At 37.3% G+C, this 15,148-nt stretch overlaps 1 protein-coding gene across 1 annotated transcript in view; it reads right to left on the bottom strand.

Moving 5' to 3' along the window:
• Positions 1 to 1,553: 1,553 nt before the first annotated feature.
• Positions 1,554 to 15,148, bottom strand: part of SLC25A33 (solute carrier family 25 member 33) — a 40,989-nt gene continuing 27,394 nt past the window's right edge. Inside the window, exons 3-7 of the mRNA XM_077151389.1 lie at positions 10,397 to 10,474; positions 8,389 to 8,489; positions 6,576 to 6,642; positions 3,879 to 4,159; positions 1,554 to 2,028 (exon numbers count right to left, since the gene is read on the bottom strand). Of these exons, the coding sequence (XP_077007504.1) occupies positions 1,826 to 2,028; positions 3,879 to 4,159; positions 6,576 to 6,642; positions 8,389 to 8,489; positions 10,397 to 10,474 (730 nt within the window). The 3' untranslated portion in view covers positions 1,554 to 1,825. The remainder of the gene's footprint in view (positions 2,029 to 3,878; positions 4,160 to 6,575; positions 6,643 to 8,388; positions 8,490 to 10,396; positions 10,475 to 15,148) is intronic.

Here is a 15,148-nt window from a genome sequence, read left to right on the forward strand (position 1 = left end):
CCTTATTTCAAATAATGAAATTATTCTCATGAGAAATAAATCATGGGATATCTCCATTAGCAGTTCAAATAGAGGTATTTCCCATTGAAAAATCAAACAAGCCCCTTTGTAAAGAAAACATTATGTTTCACTGCTTATTATACCTTTCCCATTTTGGTGCTGAAATTTGGTTAATTTTAATGTCTGAACAGGAGAAGAAAGAAGAAAACTCAATTATACTAGATCAAACCAAATTTATTAATTTAAGAATGTCTAAAATGAGCATTATTTTTAAATAATTCCCATACCCAGTAAGAGAATAGTTAGTAACCTAATTTTGACCCTGCCTATTAGATAAAAACTTTGAGGAAAAGATCATGTTGAATATGAGTATTAGGAGGATGTTGCTAATTGCCATTATCAAAAAGTTTAGGGCAGGCCACGGTGGCTCAGCAGGTAGAGTTCTTGCCTGCCATGCTAGAGACCCAGGTTCGATTCCCCCGTGCCTGCCCATACAAAAAAAAAGTTTAAACTGAGCTTCTGAAATAGAATTCACTTGACTTAGGTCACTCATTTTGACTTCGAGATGGCTGAAGCAAATTATGCCAGAGAGTTTAATAATACCAATTAATCTCTTTTGTGACTAGAAAGGTGAACAAAATTAAACAATACAATTTGAAAATACTCTCTTCTTATCCCTACCAGAGTATCAAATTCAATTTGAAACTACAATGCATCAGGTGTTAGAATCTTCCTAGATATTTGGATTGAAAAATAAAAATGTATAATATATTCAAATACTAGAGATTTGATTACCTGCCTTCTGTCTTATTGTTGTCTTCCTTTTCCCCCCCCTATTAAATTTCCTTCATAAATGAAGGGGTAAAATTCTCATTTCTAGAATTTTTTTTCTTTCTAAACTCCACAGTACGGTATTTGACTACCACCAAGTACCTCCTGACAGAATGAAAGTATCCAAGGTGTGGGCAATCAGTCCCAGACTGTGCTCCTCTTCTCCAGCAGTAAGCTCCAAGACAGGGTTAGAGAGCTTAGACGGAATGTCTGTTACTCATCACTGTCTACACTCAGAGCCAACTTGGGAGGATGTGCTACAGCATATGTAGAAGGTCCTCGGGCTTAACTAGGCTTGACTTCTGGAAATATAATCAGGAGTCAGTTGATAAACAGTTCTTTAAAACTCTTGTCTTTGGTTCAAATCAGAAATAAGAGGAAAACTTCAGGAAAATATTTATAGTTTAAAATACTTCGTGCCAGAAAGTTGTACTTATTTTTTCTTAGCAGCCTGAAAGCTTAGGTTATAAATTTATATAAAGAATCTGAAATGTACAAAGGAGAAAAATAGCTGGGAAGTTTGCCCGGTTGGCACAATCCCACCCAGATGTTGATACTTCCTACCTGTGTATCTAGCAGTGTGAGATCTTAAAGCATACTGGAAAACAAGTTGTACTCTACTTTGTTTTTCTCTGTGTTCCCAAGGCACACTGAAATACTTACGTCTTTAGCTATCACTTAGAGTACAGTGAACATAAAAGAGGACACAACCAAATTTATACTTAAATTAAATAGCATGATTTAATTTAGTTGCTGCTTTAATCCCGAATCCTCTTAAGTTAAAAAAAAAAAAGTTATAATTAACTATGAACGTTAATGAATTAAAACCTTCCAGAGAGCATGAATCCAAAAGGAAATGTCCAATGGGTGATATGAGCCAGATATTTTATGGTCTTTCCCGTTTCAGTCTCAAACATTCTAAACATCAAATGGAAAAAAAAATTCTCTAAGAGTTTTTCAGTTTTATTCTTCTAGAGCACAATTTTCTGGCCTGTTACTGAGTATGGTCTTCTAACAGGTACACAATTAACTCATAGGTAGACAACACAATGGCAGTATTTGGAATCTGCCTGATGAGCTGGGCAAAGAGTCCTCTGTAAAAGGCAAGATAACCTTCTTCCCGAAACACCAGGCGTGCGGTCTGGATGAAAGACTTGTACTTGGTGCCTTCCTCACGGAGCCGCGTCCTTATGACTTCTGTAGACAGAGAAAGATGTGTTTTATGCTACAGTAAAAGTCCATTTCCAAGCAATAATTGGGGGACAAGTCAAAGTGGCTAGCACACACATTTGAAATTGTCAATATACAACTATGCCTATTTGCCATCTCAGCTCTATTTGGACAGATAATACAGAGATATAAGGAAAAGTTCTTCTGAGAATATTCTTCAACTCTAGGAAGGGATTAAAAATGGCTTAATTTGAATGGGACTTAATTTAAAATACTTTATGGTTTTCTACTCTCAGTTAAGTAAAATTAGAATTTCACCAAAGGTGTAATGGTATTAAGTACAGCAGTATCTTAATATCAAGACATTATTTTCACATAATGGTATTGAGTATGGCAGTATCAATACATTATTTTCACATACTCCCGATAGTTCTCCTCCTTGAATCTTTCTCCACTCTGTCCAGCTTAAAAGCCTTTATCAAGCCTCCCTGACCTGCCTATTTCTCATCCCAGCACCACAGGATGGCACACAGCACCTCCTGCCCATAGGGCAGGCCACAGTGCTGCATGCATCTGTCTCCCTGCACAGCAGGCAGCACCTCTCCTCTGTAAGTCCCTGGACCTACCTTTGGGCCAAGACACATAATTGAGACTTAACACCTGTTAGTTGAATTGACCTTATGCATTTGTAACAGCTGAGAGTGCAGAGGCTTTTGAAAACAAAAAGTTTTTCATGATGTGCTGGTTTGAAAGGAAGTATGCCCCCTAAGAAAAGCCATGTTTTGATATAAATCCCATTTCATAAAGGTAGAATAATCCCTAATTCAATACTGTATATTTGAAACTGTAATGAGATCATCTCCCTGGTTAATGTGATTTAGTCAAGAGTGGTTGTTAAACTGGATCAAGGGACGACGACATGTCTCCACCCATTTGGGTGGGTCTTGAATGGTTTATTGGAGTCCTATAAAAGAGGAAATATTTTGGAGAATGAGAGATTCAGAGAGAGAGAGCAACACTATGAAGCAGAGAGTCCACCAGCCAGAGACCTTCGGAGATAAAGAAGAAAAACGCCTCCCAGGAAGCTTCATGAAACCGGAAGCCAGAAGAGAAAGCTAGTAGATGACGCCGTGCTCACCATGTGCCCTTCTAGCCAAGAGAGAAGCCCTGACTGTGTTCGCCATGTGCCTTCTCATTTGAGAGAGAAACCCTGAACTTCATCGGCCTTCTTGAACCAAGGTATCTCTCCCTGGATGTCTTTGATTGGACATTTCTATAGATTTGCTTTAATTGGGACATTTTCTTGGCCTTAGAACTGTAAACTAGCAACTCATTAAATTCCTCTTGTTAAAAGCCATTCCGTTTCTGTTATATTGCATTCCAGCAGCTAGCAAACTAGAACACGTGGCATAATAAATTAAGCTAGTATATTTTATCTTTAAGTAAGCCAGTAAGAAATCAGCTCCACAATTCTTTAAAACATAAATTTACTCAAAGTAGCTTTACTTGGCACCCCATTCAAAGAGGAAGCTGAGGTTTTTGTTTTTTTTTTTAAGTCTGGCTCCAACATCATTTTTGTTTTGTAATCAAGGAATTTTATATAAAATCCAGATTTCTGGTTTCTTTCAAAACATCAGAAGTTCAACAATAGAGCCCACATTTCTGCACGGCAATCGTTTTAGTCAAAATCAGCTGGAGTTAAGTAGAGTTCCCACCACTCACATAACCTACATTTGTGCTGTTAAAACTGTTTTCATTCATTCTCATTCACCTTAGCTGCAAGCATCCGCACTCTCCTGTATGCTAGAGAGGTTTAGTATCCTGACAGTGATAATGACCCCAGAGCTGACTGCTCCAGAAGAAAGAGCCTGACATACCGTGTGGATAAGCAATGCAGGAGGCACATCCCTTAGAAATTGCAGCAGCTGCCATGAGTCCAAAAAAATTTGTGGAATTTTTCTCAGTCCCATTTGTAGAAGAGGCTAATGGACCTTCTTTTAGATACTTCTTTAGACTTTCATAAATAGCAAAACAGATTATAGTTTCTGAAATCCCAGCATACGAGGCAGTTAATCCTCTATAGAAGCCACGAATGCCTTCTGTCTGGTAAACATAGCGAGCACACTGGAGTGTATTCATCTGCTTGGAGCCTCTCACTCTGCAGAAAGAACATCAATGGCACCCCATTAAAACACACACGAATGAGCCTGCTGATAATACCAAGCTGCAAAAGATGTTTGATGAATGTGTGATGTGTCTTCCTCGTACTGCCATCATGCTGTCTTTGTGCCCACCATGAGGTCAGGCCTCAGAGCCTAGAGAGGGGTCAGGCTATGTAGATGGGGACAGTTGGGGCCCACAGAACATTCTGTGCATCTGTATCAAGAGTCATAAAAAAATGTTCATAGCCTGGGACTTAACTCCGAAGTGAGCTGTATGTGGAAAGATGCTCACCACAGAGAAAATACAACTGCAGTAACATCAAAATAATCTAAAACTCTAAAAGTAGAGATAAACTATGGTGCCTAATTTAGATTGAAATGCTTATGAAGCCAGAAGCCAGTAAGATATGGGGAGACAAAATTATATGTAAAGTATAATTTAAACTATGATACAAATATCTTTAGGAAAATACTGAAGGAAAATTCACCAAAATTCTGATAAGGTGAGTATACGGTGCTCTCTAGCCTCTAAATTGCATGCTTAATTGTATTATTTCTTAATTTATAAAGTTATAAATATCAAATAGGCTATAAAATAACAGAAAAACCTTAAAATTAGGTGCTCCTTCCTAAACTGCCTGGCTTGGGGCAAAACGAATGGACCCAAGAGACATAATTGTGTTGACATGGTCACATGTCCAGCAATGCCCCTATGGAGGTACAGACAGCACCGTTCAGGTTCCATCACCCTTAACCAATTTCTCTACCTGTTTCACTGTGTCTCAGCAGAAGCCACTAGCTGTGCCCCAGCAGGAGCAACCTCTCTAATACAGATCCCACCATTTCACGTCCTTGCTGAAAACCTTCAAATGAAGGGATTCTCAAGTGTAGCACTACTGACATTTTAGCTGGATAACTATCAGGGGGGCTGCCCTGAACATGGTAGGATGTTGCACAGCATCCCTCACCCCCATCCACTAGATGCCATTAGCACTCCACCCAACTTGTGGCAACTGACAAGGTTTCGTGACATTGCCAGTATGTCCCCTGGGGGCAGAACTGCCCCCACTGAGAACTGGTGCTCCAGTGGCTGCACTCTACATAAAGCCAAGTCTCAACTCCAAACATCTTCCCAGGGCGATGGGAAGATCTGGCCGCCCCTCGCAGCTCCAGCTATTATCTTTCCATTATTCCCTCCTTTCCCAGCATACACTCCAACCACAGTCCCTTCTGGGTTTCCCAGAATTATCCATGCTTGCTTGTCTCATGATTTCTTAGACAAGCCTAAGCGCTCTTTACTGCTGCCTCTGGAGGCCCTCCTACCCTGCTCCCTCCATTCCCTCCCTAGCTGCTCCATAGGATCCTCCAAAGTCCAGTGGTACTGTGGGCCCCTCATCACACCATACTGATCTCTGTATTTCCTGTAGTCCTCTGAGCTGTGCTCCTGGAAGGCGGGGGCCTGTCATGTCCTAGTGCCTAGCGCACAGGAAGCAAAAAAAACACTCAAGGGTTGAGAGACACATTAATATTTTCATTCTAGACAGAATGAAAAGGAGCATCTAAATGCTCTCAGCTAACTCATTCATTTATCTATTGCTAAAAAGAAGTGATATGAGGACATTTTGTGAACACGTGGAATTGGGAGTAATATTCAGAGGTTTACAGGATTTTACCCTGAGAGTAAGTACAATCATTGAAGGCTCGGAGCAAGGTATCTGTTCAAATGAGTAGACCTGCTGTTCAGAAGGCTGTCGGGCAGAATAGATTGGGAGAGAGACCAATTCAGAAGCTATTGTGGGTAATGAGAGAGAAAACAAAGGAAGGATCCTACCTATCCTTCTGGGGCATTCTTGTTTTCTCTTTCTCCTTTCCCTAGAGGTAGCCTAGAGTCAGACTGTACTAGATAAAACTCTCCAGTACCCTGCATGCACTTTTATGCAACAAAGGAACATGCCAAAATAATCCATTGCACAAGAAACAATAATCCCGGCTAGAGTTTCAGGGCAGAAATCTAGTCCACTTGAGGGGCTTGGAAATGAAAGTTATCCCTTTGCAGACTGTTCTGTCCTTATGGCATCTTCAAGTCTGAAAGAAAGATTGTCCACAGTGGCCACAGTAGGGGTGGGGTCTTCGAAAAGCAGAAGCCCTGTTACCATTTGAGAAGGAAGTCAGGAACCACAGATCAGGGACTATAATGGAGAGAACTTTGCTTCTTCCCTTGTTGGTTATGGCTGGCAGTACAATCTCAAAACAAAAGGAGTTTCTACATATACTTATATTCAGAAAATACAAGGAAAACGATGGCTAAGGACTCCGTGCATTTCACTCCACCACTGGAACTGGGGGAAAGAAAAAACCCAAGAATTCTTCCTATATCAAGGAAAGTGGGAAAAGGAACAATTTGTAGCTTACCTTCGTTCTAGCTGCATCCGGGTTTTAACCATCCATATAGGATTCATTAAGGAATTTGTGACAAAAGCTGGAAGAAAATAAGCAGAAAAAGTTATTGCTGAACATGGTCAGCACTTCTTAAAGCTGTCTTTATGATAAATTCTGGGATCAGGATTTCAATGCCTTAAGGATTAAAAATGGAGAGCAAGAAGCCATTATGTTCCATATTCTAGGCAGATGGTGTACTTCCTAAATAATGCACTATAGTTCCTAAAATGTAACATCTATACTGATTTGTTGGCCCTAAAAGAAATCTTGATTTCAACTTTTTAGTGCCCTGTCTAGTCTTTCCAACCTCTAGGTGGTGCTACTGTTATTTCTGTTTAATGTGATCCCCTAAAGTAAATATGAAACAATCCTAAAATCCAAATTATAAGCTTTAGGTCAGAAATAATTTGTTTTAAAAGGTTGCCGGAAGTTACCTTATCCAAAAAGTTACCTTATAGCTTGGAATAAAAGGAAGTGAATCTCCATTGCCCTGAATCTAAATTTAGAAATTATAATACCTAACTAATCATTTCAGAAAACTGAAGTTTTAAGACTTCTGCTTATGGCACTTTTTTTTTTTTTTAAGTAAGCCTTTCCCATTTTAACACTGCCAATCATTCAGATCGATTAGGAAAAAGCAATGTCCTGGTATTAGACATACTGTTACCATTCTCTAATAATTCATGCCCTCCAAAGTCCTGAGTGAGGAGATTAATTAGATATTAGGGAGATGGTGGTTTAAAAAACTCCCTTCAGGCCCAGCCCGCTTCGTTTACCAAGGGTTCTTCTAAGTTATTTGTAAAAATTACAAAACTGATGACTACTTTTTGACTTATGGCTAACTCAGTATTTTAGTCTATAAAATGAAGATTAACCTGGTTTTGAAATCCACATCATTTCCTTCTCAGCACTCCCTACTAAATAAAAATTCCTTTCTTGTGTGAAATAGCTTTCCTTAACATTTTCTATTCAGGGTCCAGAAATTAACAACTACTATAAATATTCCTATGGGGTTGTTTGTATTTTCACTCAGAATAATGAAGGCAGGCAAAATGGAGTGTGTACACCTTACCAGCTGGCAGAAGGTGTAGATTTTTCATAAAATGACAATTTAAGTTCTCTAAGATAATTATTATCTATTTAAACAGACATCAAACTTTTTTATTTGTATAAAAAAAGATTTAGCCTTTGCTTCAGAAATCTATAAGGCCAAAGTATTTTTTGCCAAGTACTTCCTGGGGTGGGGGTGCAGGGAGAAACTTGCTATGAAATGTCTTCAGTAAGTGAAAGGACTTTCTCAGAGAAAATAGACACTACCTGACCTATCACCAACCCCAATGAATGAACAATCAGAGGCCCCGAGTCCTCAATCTATAATCCAATTGTTAAGGACACTCACTGCCAAGTGTATGTCAGCTATGCTGGACCACGTGGGAAGCACAAAGAAAACAGCTCTGAGTTACAGAAAATAACTTGATGGGGAAATACGAAGCCATGAAAAACACATTAATATTCTTTTAAAAGAAACGTAACTCTAAGATGGTGCATGCATGATTTTTTTATAGAGAGAATAAATAGCTTTAGTGGTAGAAGAAATGGAACAACGTTACAGATGGTTCTTAAACACTCATATTCTATCAGTTTTAATGTAAAGCTTTAGAAAAACAATTTTAGGTGCAAAAAGAAGCAGAGGGCTTATTTTTCTAATTGCAGGAAAAAGATGCTTGGCATAAAAACATGCATTGGAAAAGTGAGAAACTGATCTTCACTCAAGAGGGGAACATACCTGCAGAGCCAGCTGAGAAAATATGCACAACATTGCTGTTAGGCACAAAAATGCCGTTAAATTGCTCTTTGGCTTTGGAGTAACATGCAAAGTACACAGCCCTGTGAGAACAAAGAGAGAATGCTATAAAGAAACTGTCATGGCATGATATAATATATATCTCCCTCCCCAACAGCTGAAAAAAGTAGGAAGATGATATGGAAAAAAAGTTGACGTTCACCCAAATCTTGAACTTGTCTGCTGCTATAAAACTGTTTTCTTCATTCTGCATTAACTCTCCAGATAAATGCTAATTCTTTAAGCATCAACATATACTATATATTTTTCAAAGGTGTAATATTCATAAGAGATCCACATATGCTCTGACTCATACCAAAATGAGTATGTCAAATATAATCTGAACTGTTTTGGATGATGTGGGAGCGCAGTGGAACAGCCACCATACAGTGTTCTCATAAAGAGCTCCTGTTGGTCCCTCAACTGAATATGCACCCCCACCCCCCAGAAGCGGACTACTGCAGATGGGGTTCAGCTTTCCCTATGGCTTCCTGGTTTTCTCTTTGTCTGCTTTTTTCTCTCTTTCTCCTTGTTGGGGATAGTTGGGATTTCCTGGCTCCTTTACTAGCGATGCCAGGGAAAACGTGTTTTTTTTTCCCTCTTGGCCCACCGATCAATTATAGAATATTTTTTCAACTTAAGATCTTGATTATTTATCATTATTGTGTTTTATAACATATTTTCCCCTTAGGTTCCATCTGTTCTAAATGGGTGAGGTAGCCAGGAATTTACATCAGATAAGTATGACCAAATTAGTACTGCTCACCTGTAGATAAGACTTTTATTTTCTGGACTTACTTCATATCTACAGGTTTCCCATCTACTCATAATACTCAAACCCATATTACTTCACAGATAGTACTTTCTACTTTTTAAGTAGATTGTAGATTCTTAAGGAACAAAAGGGTTTAATTAGTCTGCATTTTTATAACATCTCCAGGCAATTTGTATACAAAATTGGGAGCACTAATCTGGAAGAATTTGAGAAGCTTTTCATCTTCACCTTACATAAAACAACATTCCCTTTTTTATTATAAGGCAAAATTCTCTTTAAAATCTATTTGAATATTCCATGAAATATGAATATGAGTGAAGACACAATATATGTGAGTGTCCCATACCAGTCACCCTCCCAGGAGGCAATTGCTATACCAGTTTCATGTCTACCTTTCCAGAGATATTCTACACACAAACTCTCTCACATGTTAACTTTTATTAATCATGCGTTTATCCTCTGTATTAGTACTGGCTGACAGATCTTTCTGCAAAGATGGAAATATTCTTGAGCGAAGCTCTCCATCACAGTAGCTATAAGTACAGAGGATACTGAGTACTTAAAATGTATTGAGGAAGACTGAGCAACTAAATTTTCCATTTTAATTGATTTAAATTTAAATAGCCCCATGTGTCCAGGGGCTATGATATTGGGACAGTGCAGCTCAATATACTCTAACGGGCTTTAAAGAGAATTAAGCCTTGTACCAAAAAGGAGAATGTTGTTTTATGTAAAGTAAGGCCTAGGAGCTTTTAAAATTTCTCTAACATTGTGCTTCTCGAACACTTGCATATGAATCACATGGGGATCTTGTCAAAATGCTGATTCTAATTTGGGTCTGAGATGGGGTGTGAGACTGTGCTTTTCAAACAAGTGCCCAGATAATACCAATGCTACATCTGCAGAGCACACTTCTGAGTAGCAGAGTTTAGGATGCAGCTGATGAGAGCAGATTAATTCTTATAAATAATAATAAAATAATTAGAATCTCTTTCACATACACACACTAAAAGATACTTGCAGTTACCACTGAGTATTTCTACATATGTGAAATGTATGGAGACAAATTCAACACAGAAAAAGAAACTGGTCATTGAGAAGTACTGCCCTTCAATAAGAAAGGACTAAGCTTTCTGCACAGCATGGAGTAAGGTAGGTAAAGAGTTTAATGCTTACCTTGATGGAGCAACTCCAACCAAATTTGGACCCAGGCCTCTAAAAAGTGACTTTGGTCCCTCCTTCTCCAAGATTGACCTGAAAAATAAGAAAAAATGTATTTTTAAAACCCCTTTGGTAAGGCCTATGGAAAATAACTGGCAACAACTTTCATATTAACTCTTTGATAGAATAAAATAAATTAGCCCCCGGATTCTTAATCTGCTTATAATACTACAACACAGAATCGAAGGCTGTAAAATACTGCTTTCATTAATAGAGTGAAAAAACATATTTCAAGAGCATCATCTAGACATGCTTTCAAGAAGCCCTTCTCCTTATTTACACAGGAGCAAAATGTCAGAAAACATATGTCAAAAAACATAACCTGAAATCCTATTAAGGTACATGAGCACCTGGCAAAGGGTCTGATATGGGGAATAGTGCCCTCAGTGCAACAAAATTCACTGAGAAACAGGTTCAGAAATTTCTTTGGATGGTACTTCTTTTGGATTTATTCCTTATTTATAATTCTATCTTCTAGATTTTACCTATTACAGTTGAGCCTTAAACAGGAATATCAAGAGTAGAAACATCAGATGCTTCTAGTAGTTTTCATGAGCTTCAATGGCTGAAACCCAGGATCTCCAATCCCAAAGTATTAATGCAATTGCATTTTTTTTAAATGTGAAAACTAGCTTCTGGTTAAAAGTCAGTCAATAAAGGATGTATTATCATAATTTTAGAACTTCACCTACTGTATGAGACCAAAGGAAGAGAGTTTTATTTTATTCAAAACCTAAATTTTCTGAGGCACACTATCTAATTTAACTTGCCTGAACAGTTCAGTTAAACAACCTAAACACATGCACCTAGCATTAGGAATGAGGTCTTGCAATTCTGTATAGCTTAATGTAATACGCTAATACATTCCGGAGTATGTTGCCAGACAATTAGAAGGTATTGGCAAAGTCCCTTGAGGGACTGGAGAAAAATATGGAACTAATAAACTTTGCCACCTGGGAAATCCCATGATCCTCCCTCAAACATTAAGGATTCTCAAGTTAATAGGACAAGCCCTTGATTTTGACGCTTGTTCCCATGAAACTTATTTTTGTAACAGAGAAGCTAAGTCTACCTATAGTTATGCTGAGAGTTACTTCTAGAAAACTTCTTTTGTTGCTCAGATGTGGCCTCTCTCTCTCTAAGCCTGACCCTGCAAGGAAAATCATTACCCTCCCCTCTACACGGGACATGATATCCAGCTGTGTTAAGTCTCCCTGGTAACAGGACATGACTCCCACGGATGAGCCTGATCCTGGCCCCATGGGATCGACAATGCCTATTAACCAGAAGGGGGAAAAGAAATAAGGTATAAAATTATTTCTTTAATTTTGATAAAATAAGGTATCAGTGGCTAACAAATTTCAAATAGAGTTGAGAAGCTATTCTGAAAGGTTATTCTTATACAAACTTCAGCTAAGATACTGCTAATTCCATGGTTTGCCAAACCCCAACCAAAATCACTCCCATAAAACCTAAAGAACACCCAGGGCTCTATCTGAGACTTTATAAAAATTTTATTCACTATGGTTATTTTTCAGAAACCGAAAACCTCCAGAGGGTTCCTAGGACACATAAGCCCTGAACCCCAGAGTTACCAGTCTCTCCAAGAGCATCAACCAGTTGCATCCCCCTACCCCATGTTGACATCTTTTCAACATGAAGTTAGAATTGTCATTGCCCAAATATCACTAAAGACTGGGAAAAGGATTAAGGTGAAGGAGGAGTTATAAAAGAAAAGACAGGATTTAATAAACATGTATGATTACTGAATCATTATTTCTTTTTAGTCTCCAGTGTCTTAGAGCAACTAGAAGGAAATACTTGAAACTGAAACTGTAACCCATACCATACATGGAAATTTGTTCTATAACTACTTGTTAAAATGTACCTTGAAATTTATCACTTTTTGTATATACGTTATATTTCACAATAAAAAATGAAAAAAAAAAAAAAAGGTCAGAAAATCCTAAAAGGATTACACAGAACATTCCTTAGGGGTACTTCTGTGCTCCAACATAGTGATTCATCAAAATGGTTATTATGTTCTTTTCAATCGCTCAATTTTTATAGTATCCAAAGGAATCTGTATCGCTGAATACTGTCCACTCTAATTCACTCTCTATTTTTTTTTTTCACTGAGGACTGTTCTTTACTTGTAACTGATACCTTCAATTTGACAGCATTCTAAATTAATCCAACTCACAAATTACATCCTAGTCCAAGGAGTTTATACAGTGTTTCAACTTTATAATGTTGAGGTTGAACAGTTAAGAGAAAGAAATACCTTCTACTTTATGGAATAAAGAGTCCTATGAAGCTAATAATAAAGTGAATCCTGCCAACTTTATATCTACCATTTTCCACTTTTCTTATGAAGAGAAAGTTGGTAAAACCAAGCTCAACTTTTTGGTGCAAAAGTGTCAGTTGATGTTCTCATGTGTCAGATGATGTTAAAATTCTGTTTATTTAGTCTTCATTTCCCTTCTTTCCTTCCTCAGACCATTATACCTTTTCATGACCTAGATTTCCTGAATGGACAAACTATGTAAAATTTTGAATCTTAACTTCTTTTCTCCTAATTTCTGGATGTTAATAAAATATTTAAATTGTCTAAAATAAAGAATATTTGTAGCTTTAAAAGTTTTCCTAAAAATTAGCAGGCTAGCAATTAGGCAAAAAGAATAAAAGTTTAATTTAGATTGGAAAGGAAAAAATAAAACTATCTCTAGTCACAGATGACATGAACTGGTATATAAAAAATACTAAGGAATCTAACTATTAAGAAGGTCAGCAAGATTGCAGGGTATAAGATCTATATGCAAAAATGAGGGGGTGCAAGGGTAGTTCAATGGTAGAATTCTCACCTGCCATGCAGGAGACCCAGGTTCAATTCCCAGCCCATGTACTTCCCAAAACAAACAAACAAGCAAAGCAAAAACAAACAAACAAAAATTCAACAAATGGTACTGCAATAGCAGGATACTCACGTGGAAAACAGAATGAAATGTAACCCTGCCATACAGCACACAAAAACAAAAAACAACTGTACTTCTACACCCTAGCAATGAATAATCTGAAAATGAAGAATTTTTTAAAAATCCATTTTACAATAGCACTGAAAAGGATAGATTATTTAGGAGTTACTTAACAAAAAGAAATGTAAGATTGTTACACTGTGAACTACAAAACAGAATTAAGAGAAACAAAAGAAGGCCTAAATGAATTGATAGAAACCCTGTGTCCATGGGTCTGACAATTTAAGTTGTAATGATGGCATTACCCTCAAAATGATCTACAGAGATAGCTGAAATTTTGAATAAGGATTGCACTATCTTTTCTTTTTTTTTTTGCTAAAACTAACAAGCTGATGCTAAAATTCAAATGGAAATGTAAGGGACTCAGAATAAACAAAACAATCTTGAAAAAGAAGAAAATTGGAGGACTCATCCTTCCCAAATTAAAAACTTATGACAAAGCTACAGTAAACAATACCATGCAGTATTTGATTAAGAATAGCCGCATTTAACAGTGGAACAAGATCTAGGCATCCAGAAACCCTCACATTTATGGTCAACTGATTATCAGCAAGGGTGCTATATCAATGCAGTGAGACAGAACTTTTCAATAAGTGGTGGTGGGACAAGTGGACATCCACAAGCTACAAAGAATCAAGCTGGATCCTGACCTCACACATCACATTTTGTAACTCAGGAAAATTAACTCAAAACGGATCACAGACCTAAATGAAAATGCTGAAACAATTCTATAAAACACTTAGAAGAAAACATAAAACTAAACTGTCCTGACATAAGAGTAGACAGTAGTTTCTTATATATGACATCAAAAGCACAAGTAATAAAATTTAAAAATGGTGAAGTTGGAATTCATCAAAATGAAGTACTTTTGTGCTTCAAAGGACATCATGAAGAAAACGAAGATATCCCATAGTAGAAAATATTTACAAGATGTATATCTGATAAGGACCTTAAATCTAGACTTTATAACAAAAAGACAACTTAATTTTAAAATGGGCAAAGGATTTGAACAGACATTTCTCCAAAGAAGACATAAACATGGCCAATAAACATGAAAAAAGACTTAACATCATCAGTCATTAGGGAAATACATATCAAAACCACAATGGCTTTAACACTAGGATGGCAAATATCTCATCTGAATATGTCAGGTTTTAAAAGATCGAGACTAGTTACTACTCAGATAATAAAAAAGAAAGTAACAAATGTTGTTGAGAATCTGGAGAAATTCCAGATTTCTATAACATTGCTGGTGGAAATATAAAACAGTGCCACCCTGGAAAATAGTTTGATAGGTCCCTCAAAAGCTAATCTAAAGTAACTATATGATCCAGCAATTCTATTCCTAGGTATACATACCCAAGAGAACTGAAAACATATGACCACACAAAAACTTTGTACATCAATGTTCATAGCAGCATTATTCATAAGAGCCAAAAAGATGACACAAACCAAATGTCCATCAACAGACAAAGGGATAAACAGAATGTGGTATATCCATACAATGGAATATTACTGAGCCATAAAAAAGAACTGATACATGCTACAATGCAGATGAGCCTTGAAAACATCAAATTATATAAATGAAGCCAGGCACAGAAGGCCATATACTACATGATTCCACTTATAAGAAATGCCCAGAATAGGGTCATATATAGAGGCAAAGAGTTAA

This window comes from Tamandua tetradactyla, chromosome 2 (genome assembly GCF_023851605.1).
Source record: "Tamandua tetradactyla isolate mTamTet1 chromosome 2, mTamTet1.pri, whole genome shotgun sequence".
NCBI classification, from domain to species: Eukaryota; Metazoa; Chordata; class Mammalia; order Pilosa; family Myrmecophagidae; genus Tamandua; species Tamandua tetradactyla.